Source organism: Lactuca saligna, chromosome 6 (assembly GCF_052625555.1).
Source record: "Lactuca saligna cultivar CGN05327 chromosome 6, ASM5262555v1, whole genome shotgun sequence".
Lineage (NCBI taxonomy): Eukaryota > Viridiplantae > Streptophyta > Magnoliopsida > Asterales > Asteraceae > Lactuca > Lactuca saligna.
In genome coordinates this window covers 107,288,961-107,298,371 of record NC_136422.1, presented here as the reverse complement: position 1 = coordinate 107,298,371, position 9,411 = coordinate 107,288,961, and the positions used below count along the sequence as shown (strand labels likewise).

Sequence of the window (9,411 nt, the reverse complement as noted above, 5' to 3'; positions counted from 1 at the left end):
CTCAAGTTATTCTAAGTGTTTTGATGATTGTGATTCCATTTGAGGCTTCCACACTATTGGGGCTAGGCACTCAAGCTTCATGAAGACTCTCTACATCAAAGAGGTATGTTATCTATCTTGTTACACTCATTGTTTTGTATGCTAGATTAGGATAATACCTTGGATATTCTTATTTGCATGTATAATAGAGAAAACATAGATCCAAGGTATTTAGGGTTGCATGTACACTTAGGAGTGTTAGAATGCTCAAAACCCAACAAAAACATGAGTTATTGAAATATGAGTTGAGAGGTGATATATACCATGAGGTAAGGGTGAGAGGTGGACGATGTGAGAAGCCTTGTTCCCAAATGTTGGCCCCGTCATCTAGCAGAGTATGGATGACAACCACAAACTATTCTAGATAGTCCGATGGAACACTAGCAGGCTCACAAACTGTAGGTGTTGTGAACGATGTGTTCACCAGTGTACTCTAAAAACCCATTGACATGTATTGTGAGTGGACTCTCGAAAACGATACTATCAATAAACGAGATAACCCTAACAGTTGTGCTCGAAAGACAATACTGGCAGCTGCGCCTCACATAAAATGTCAATATTCTGGTAGCTGCGCCTAAGTGATAGAACTACCAGTTGTGCTTGACAGCTGTGTTATTGAAAACGATGGACTTCGTACCTATTCCTTAGGATAATCCTTAGGAATGAATGAATGAGAAATAGCTGATTCTTAGGGTAGATCCTTAAGAGTGAAGAAGATAATGAGGATGGGTAGTTGGGTTAACTGTTTGATGATTAAACATAATAATTATCTTATTGTGGGTTGAAAACCCTATGTACTCACCAGGTTTCCCAACCTGACCCACTCAGTTTATTTATATCACAGGGGCTGATATGAAGTCACATTACACTGAGAGATTAAGGAGATATAAATCACTAGTGATAATGAATGTAAGTTCTGTTTATGCTTATGTTTTTGTATTGACGATGACACCCCAAATGTTTTAAAATTAATAAAAATACTTTTCTTCGGAAATGCCTTGATAACGTATATATCATGTTTTACTGGGAATAATTTCCGCAACATTTTTATTAAAAGAGGTACTTTAATTTTTATAAAGTATAAACAAAATCAATCTTTTCTGGCCGTGAAAATGGGGATGTCACAACACTCAAATAAGGATTAGGGTTTCGAGTTAGGGTTTTCTTTGGGCTGGGAGGGACGATGGGGGCTGGTTGAGACATAATAAGTCGTTTAAATAAGGTACAAACCCTAAATATTAGGGTTTCACCCAGACAACTTCTACTCGTCGAGTCGGTCTCCCGACTCGTCGAGTAGATCATTAAACTTCCCGGTCAAAAAATCGAGTCTACTCGACGAGTTGGGCCTCCAACTCGCCGAGTCCCAAAGCAAAATTTGAACTTACTTGAATTTAAATACGTACCAGGAACCGGGTGTTATAGAAACGTATTCATTCTATGAGCATATAAATACTATATAAAACATGTGCTGCTAGTAATTTTGATATAATGCATACCACATGGTTAGATTATTTAGATTCTCTTTTAGATATTTCAACAAACACTTGTTAGACATTATCATCAAACAAACCAAAATTCATGTAAAAAACAAGTGTAAAAATTAATTGAAAACCTTAGTTGAAACACATGTAAAAAACAATTATATTTACATAAAGAAAACTAGAAATAAAACACTTATTGCTAGTAATTCTGACAGAATGCATACCACATGGTTATATTCTTTACATTTTCTTTCAGACATTTCAACAAACACATGTTAAACATTATCATCAAACAAACCAAAATTCATATAAAAAAACAAGTGTAAGAACTGATTGAAAACCTCGGTTGAAACACTTGTAAAAAACAATTAGATTTACATAAAAAAACTAGAAATTATAATAATGAGAGAACAAGGCTCGTCTTTTCCATAAATCCCAATACTACATCCCCAACTTCTGAAATGGCAGCTTAAGGATCGATTTGGGCATTTCATTGGATAAACTAATACTTCTTCGCAACCGTACGAAAACAGAAACGAGAATGAAGGAGGGATGAAGAAAAACTTCTCACGTTGATTTTGGGTTGAAGTAAATCATCCGAATCAGAGACATGAACATCATATGGGGTATTTTGGGTTTCAAAAACGCCAAACTTCCACCACGAATCTCTGTAATTCCAGACCTTCAATGGAGAGGAATAGGGTTTTGAGAAGAGATACATGATTATATTTTAGTCCACAATTGATAAAGGGATGCGGGTTTTGTAGTGTTTATTCCCTTATTTTAGGATATATTAATTGAATTGTTTATTTACCATAACTAAACATACTAAGATTACAATTACACCCTTATTTATTTATTTAATTATTTTATTATTTCCTGAATTCTTATTGATGCATACATGCACACAATAGCTATCAGGAACATTTGAAATATATATATATATATATATATATATATATATATATATATATATATATATATTAAAAAAAGTAATAATATAATAAGATTCATTTAAAGGCTTTGAAAGCCTTGTACTACTTGAAAGAACAATATGATGTGATTTTTGGTTTATGCCATTGTGAGATTTACAAGAAGTAGAAAGAGCACCGATGGTGCTCTTAGGGGTGTTTGACTTGTCTTTTTGAAAGACAAAAATTCTTTTTGGAAAAGTTACAAAAAATCAGGTTTTTCTAACTTTTTCAAAAAGTCAGTTTTCCTTCTATCTAAAATCCAAAAATAGTTGGGTAAATAGCAAAAAAAAACACTAAGTTTACACCAAAATTCTAATTTGACACTGTGTTTTTATTTGTTTCAAATTTGACACTAGGTTTTCCAATTTGTTATAATTCAGACGAGTTGACCGATCAACCAGGTTACTTGCTGACGTGGTATGATGACGTGTCGGTTTTTGATGACGTAACATGCTGACGTGTTAAAATTGATTTTTTTTTCCGATTTTGACACTAAGTTTAGTTTCTCTTTCAATTTTGACACTATGTTATTTTGTTCCAAATTGAACATCATTTTTTCCAATTTTGTTCAATGTTGACAATTTTCTATTTGAAATCGTATAAATATTTTTTTTAATACATTTAAACCGTATAAATATTTTTTTTCAATCAAAAACCATAGTTTTGTATAAACACAAGTTTTTTTTTTACATTCAAACCATAAGTTTATGTATAAATATGTATTAGATATATAAAAACCGTATTTTATATTAAATACGCAACTTTAAAATAAGTTTGGAGGTTTAGAGATGTGTAACCGATCAAAACCCGGGTGTCAAGTTTGCAATCCATGAAATTTTTAAACGAAAAAAATATATTTATACAATTTAAAATATAATAAAAAAAATATATTTATACTGTTTTAAATGAAAAATTGTCAAAATTAAACAAAATTGGATAAATGATGTTCGATTTGGAACAAAAAAACGTAGTGTCAAAATTTAAAGAAAAAATTAAACTTAGTGTCAAAATCGAAAAAAAGTGAAAACTTAGTGTTTTTTGTGGAAAAAAAATTCAATTTTGACACGTTAGCATATCATGTCTGCATGCCACATCATCAAAACTGACACGTCATCATGCCACGTCAGCATGTAACCTGGTTGACCGGTCAAGTGGTCAGAATTATAACAAACTGAAAAACACAGTGTTTAATTTGAGACAAAAAAAACACACAACGTCAAATTAAAATGTTTACTTAAAATAGTTTGTAAAATGTTTTTAAAAAAACATCTTTTATCCTTTTTAAAAAGGATTTTTCTAAAAAAGACAAGCCAAACTACCCTAGTTTTAAATTTTAGGGTAAATTACACCAATCGTCCCTCGAGTATGTGTCCAAAAGCACGTTTGGTCCCTATTTTCAAAAATTAACTCGGACCGTCCCTCATTTGGTTAAAAGTTGCATGCTTCGTCCCTCGCAGATATAAAATGACTATCTTGCCCTTTTCTTTTTCTTTTTCATTTATTCTTTATTTGTTTATAATTTATATATTATTTTTTTTGTTAAGTATAATTTTTAGAAAATGGAAATTCCACTTAAATTGGTTCCGAACCTTCTCACCATCAACGACCTCTTACAACCAGTCACTTCTGACACCAGCCACCTCCGGCCACCAGCTAACTCCGACAAACACCACCATTCATCTCCAAAAATAAAAAATAAACCTGGAATTAAACCCTAAAACAAAACCCAAATCCATACCCTAGATCTACAAATCAGTTAAATGAAGAAGAGAGATGAAAGGATATGAGAAACACTGTGGTCGGACACCAAGCGTTCAATCCCTTATCCTACCATTGCCATGAAACCTGAAACCTGGAACTCCGGTTGGTTTCTCCCCAAACTTGTTTGAAAAAAAAATCCCAAAATTTGTTTCAGTGAGAAGAGTTGATGTGATCTATTCGGACATTGTTCTTCTTCCACCAGGCATCGTCGTTCCCCTCCCTTTCCTTCCTCTTTGTCTCGAAACTCAAGGAGCTGACGATCTATTAGATGATGGTGTAGATATGAGACAATGGTGTCGATGGCTTACAGGTAGAGATCGACATTTTCAAGTGTTTCCGGCGAAGAGATGGTGACGATGGCTTACAGGTCTAGGGTTTCCGGCGAAGAGATGGCGAAGAGATGGTGACAATGGCTGACGATCTAGGGTTTCCGGCGAAGAGATGGTGACGATGGCTTACAGGTAGAGATCGACATTTTCAAGTGGCGATGACAATGTTGTAAGTGGCTTTAGACATTGATGGATGTAGAGAGAAGTTTCATTGGAGGTTAGGGACGATGATTGGAATAGCCACCTGAGGGAGTGGTCGTCGGAGGGAGTAGCTGCCAGTGATGGTTTAAGGATGGTGGTTTTGGGTTTCTTAGAAGAGGTTAGAGACGAGAGGAAGAGAAATATCGATAGAGGAGACGATGAGGTGGGTGGGAAGGTAGGACAGGGGCCTTTTTTTCTTTTTTAAATTACTAATAATAATAATAACATTAAAGTTAATGGAAAACAAATGCACAAAGGGCATTATAGTCATTTCAGATCCAGCAAGGACTAAAACCGCAACACAATAATTTGTTAGGGACGAAGCGTGCAACTTTTAATGACACGAGGGACGGTCCGAGTTAATTTTTGAAAATAGGGACTAAACATGCTTTTGGGCACATGCACGAGGAACGATTGGTGTAATTTACCCTAAATTTTAAGTAAAAGAATATAATAAATTAAATATATCTTCCATTTTTGATTCCCTCCGCTAACATGTTTGATTATTTCTTTCTTTTTTGAATATCAAAAGTTGTAAATTGATTAGGGTTTTGGTTTTAACACCCGAGAACACACATGTAGTTATCTATTTTACCCAATTTTAACACATGTTTGATCCTATTTTACACGAGTCAGAGTTACAATCTCTCTAGATCTTCAGTTCTTACCAGAATACATTACGGAAACACGCACACGCACACTTCGCTCGTTCTTGATCTTCTCCGACACCATTTCAAACGAGCCAAAGAAAAACCCTAAAGTGTGAAATTGATGGTTCATCCTCAAATCAACAACTCTACCTTCCCCGTTAATTTTGACACAGGTTTGTCTTCATCTAATCCGTTGTCAATTTTGACAAAAGCTAAAATTAATTTGTTGGTGTTTAACATTCGTAATTTCATATTGTTTGCTATAAGCAAATTTTGTTCTCTTCAACTCAGCCGTGGCTGACCATTTGGAATGCAAATCCCTCAAGAAACTTGAAAAACGACAAGTTAATGAAAAAAAGGTTCCAATTTGCGATAGGCATTGAAAACCCTCATTACACCTTCACAAACAGTCCTTTGAGTTATGATTTATATGAAATTTGTTACTAAACAGAGATCGACATACATTCTGTGTAGGTCATGTTCGTCATTCTGATACTCAAACAGTGAAGAGATGCAGTGCAGGACACACACTTCCCGAATGAAATATTAAAATGTCGACTCAGGGATTTGACAAGAACTCAGGTCCTGGTACTGGTACTGGTACCCAAAAACAACCACCCTCCTTTGGTTTCCGACCTCCTTCCCAATCACCATATACATGGTATCGTCTTCTTAAGATTTCTGTCTGATTTACATTATGTGTATGAGTAATCTCTTTAAGTGTATCTTAGAAGTCACTAACAGCTCTAATCTCCTTAGGTTCAATGCTTCTTCTCAAAAACCCCAAGTTCATCAAGGCTCTGCACTACAACCTATTAATCCATCACGTAACCCTAGAGCTGAGTCTCCTGCCAAAAATCAAGTTCAAGATTTGAAAAGAACAAGATCACCACCTTTACTCCCTACCTATAAAGACATCCTGCAAACTCAAGAACTGTTGTAGCGAGGCAAGTTACTTTCTTTCTCTTCCTTTTCAAGATAACAGTTCCACTTACTATCATCATTCAGGTTATTGAACAATGAACAATATTCTTTTTGTGCTCTTTCTAGGCCTTCTGTATCTCCTCCAAGATCAACTGCAAGGCGCAATCCTTACACTGATCCAGAAAATCATATTTGGTCTCCACAATATACCGATCTTGATAAACCTGAAACACCTGCAATCAATCCAAGTGATATCCCTGTCCCAAAACGGAGCAGATTACCTTTTACAACATCAAATGATCCTGTTCTTGATGACAGTGAAAGGTAATTTATTGAGTTAAACATATATATATAAGGACTTTTCTATTTCTTACATAATCTACTACAGAGAATTGCAAGCTAAAGCGAAAAGATTGGCCCGATTTAGAGATGAACTTAGTCAACCTGAGTCAACCGATAAAAACCAAAACCAAAACCAAAAGAGGCAGCAGATTGATCAGTTGGGTATGGACAAAAGAAAGTTTATGATGGAAGGTTCAGATATGGGAGGGCATTTACGTAATAGCAATGCCAATATACAAACTGATTCTGAAGATCAAGATTCATCATCCACTGTTATAACTGGAGTTTGTCCAGATATGTGTCCAGGTATCTTTTTGTTCAAGGAAATACCATTTAAGGCCCTTGAGGCCTTGAATTTAATTTTTGTTTTTTTATTGTTATATAGAGCAAGAAAGAGCAGAGCGAGAGAGGAAAGGAGATCTTGATCAATATGAACGTTTGGATGGAGATAGAAATCAGACAACTGAATCTCTTGCAGTTAAGAAGGTAAGAGGATGTTTGGAATTCTATTTTATTTATATTTCTTGATTGTAATATGTATAATTAAAATTTTTATTTTTACTTATTTCAAGTACACTAGGACAGCTGAGAGGGAAGCTGCACTGATAAGACCAATGTCAATCCTGCAAAAGACAATGGATTATCTTTTAAACTTGTTGGATCAATCCTATGATGATCGATTTCTTAGTTTATACAACTTTTTATGGGACAGAATGAGGGCAATCAGGATGGATCTAAGGATGCAGCATATCTTCAATCTTGGTGCTATTACAATGCTAGAGCAGATGGTTTGTTCTTGCCTCATAATGTACTTTTTAAACAACCAATCTTTATACAATATTATGCTTTTTAGATTTAGATGGAGTTTTTTCAAATCATAACCCTATCTCTACTTTATGGCTCTGTTTATTAAGATGTGAATGCCCTTGTCATCCTCATAATTCTATTTTGAATTGTTAAATTATTGGTGGTTTCAGATACGGCTTCATATAATAGCAATGCATGAATTATGCCAATATACGAAAGGAGAAGGATTTGCAGAGGGATTCGATGCACATCTCAACATTGAACAGATGAACAAAACATCTGTTGAGTTGTTTCAGTTGTATGATGATCATAGGAAGAAAGGAATAGAGGTGCCTACAGAAAGAGAATTTAGAGGTTATTATGCACTTCTCAAATTGGACAAACATCCTGGCTACAAGGTAAGTCATTTTTTTTATATGAGTTAGATTTATCAAAATACAGTTTCTTTATAAGAAAAATTACAATGTTGAGTTTTACAGACAATGTCTTAATAAGATTTTTTTTTTGTTTTTTTTTTTTCAAACTACAATGCTGTAATAGAAAGAAATTAAAGTAAGAAACAAATAAATGAAAGTACACTAGGGTTTTACAGTTTTATTTTCTAAAAGTAGCTAAAAAATATATACCTTTAATTATTATGTTCAATTTTTTTTTTTTTATTTCTGCAAGCAAAATTTGTTATAAATAAATAATTAAACATGGAAATCTTTATAGGTTGAACCATCAGAATTATCACTTGATCTTGCCAAGATGACACCTGGCATACGACAAGCTGAAGAAGTTCTATTTGCTCGTAATGTAGCCAGGTTCTCTATCTACTCTCTTAAATCCAAACGTTTATACATTTTATAACAATTTAAAATCTCTCATTATCTTTTTTTTATTTTATTCTTCCAGAGCCTGTAGAACTGGCAATTTTATAACCTTCTTTCGTCTGCTTAGGAAAGCAACCTATCTTCAAGCATGCTTAATGCATGCTCACTTTGGCAAGGTCTATTTTTCCTCTTTCTTATCTCTTATTCTTAATGCTTAATGCTTTAGCCTCTCTGATTTTGACTATTATGTGATGTTGATCTTATCAGTTAAGAACTCAAGCACTTGCTTCTCTACACAGTGGCCTTCAAAACAACCAAGGCATACCAGTAACCCTAATTGGAAAATGGCTCGGAATGGAGGTAATTTCTCTAGGTTGATTTATTGAAAAGAGATTTTATTTGTTTATGCTCTTTTGGTTATTGAATTCAGGAAGAAAACATGGAAGATCTTTTGGAATATCATGGATTCTCTATAAAAGAATTTGACGAGCCATATATGGTTAAAGAAGGACAATTTCTAAACACCGATAGTGAATACCCTTTAAAATGCTCAAAACTTGTTCATCTCAAGAGATCAACAACAATTATGGATGATTTGGGATGACATAATGGCCACCACCATAGTCTTCAATGATTCGTGCTCTGCGGAAAAGAATGAGATTAAATGGGGGTGTCGGGATCAATGTCAGGAGGTTCCAGGCACCACGGTTCATCAACCCGAATGAATTAGCCAATCGAGTGACAAACATGCCTACATTGATACGTAATGTTTTGCGATCTTTGACCGCCCCCGCTGAGAGGTATGAAGCAATGCACCACGGGATGTTGCAAAAGACGCCGGGCGTGATAATGATCCATAGGTAGAAAACATCAAGGTTGGAAACCTTGTCATCGTCATTCCTTTGGTTGATGGTGGAGGAAATAAGGCGGTGAATGAGGCGGTGGGTCGGGGATCGGATGCTCCCTTCGGGATATAAACTTTATTCCCTATAGTATTCTACCAACCCGTGCTAGTAACCCCATCGGGAAACACCATGTGAGTGGTTGCCAAAAAGGCCCGAAAGAGGTTCGTTGAAACCAAAGGTTGA

General features: G+C 34.9%; 1 protein-coding gene across 1 annotated transcript; it reads left to right on the top strand.

Moving 5' to 3' along the window:
- The first annotated feature begins 5,502 nt into the window (after positions 1 to 5,502).
- On the top strand, positions 5,503 to 8,927 carry LOC145002816 (SAC3 family protein B-like). Its single transcript, XM_078962007.1, has 13 exons — positions 5,503 to 5,608; positions 5,727 to 5,794; positions 5,910 to 6,096; positions 6,195 to 6,382; positions 6,486 to 6,683; positions 6,748 to 7,007; positions 7,087 to 7,187; positions 7,274 to 7,489; positions 7,679 to 7,906; positions 8,223 to 8,314; positions 8,406 to 8,499; positions 8,591 to 8,683; positions 8,754 to 8,927. The coding sequence occupies exons 6-13, from the start codon at positions 6,866 to 6,868 to the stop codon at positions 8,925 to 8,927; spliced, it is 1,140 nt and encodes a 379-aa protein (XP_078818133.1). The 5' UTR covers positions 5,503 to 5,608; positions 5,727 to 5,794; positions 5,910 to 6,096; positions 6,195 to 6,382; positions 6,486 to 6,683; positions 6,748 to 6,865.
- The last annotated feature ends 484 nt before the right edge of the window (positions 8,928 to 9,411 follow it).

Excerpts from the sequence above, each read along its gene's own strand:
- LOC145002816 (XM_078962007.1), top strand. The coding sequence starts at position 6,866 with ATGGACAAAAGAAAGTTTATGATGGAAGGTTCAGATATGGGAGGGCAT. Across the intron at positions 7,490-7,678 it reads TTACAATGCTAGAGCAGATG|ATACGGCTTCATATAATAGC; the intron begins GTTTGTTCTTGC and ends TGGTGGTTTCAG. Across the intron at positions 8,684-8,753 it reads GAAAATGGCTCGGAATGGAG|GAAGAAAACATGGAAGATCT; the intron begins GTAATTTCTCTA and ends TATTGAATTCAG.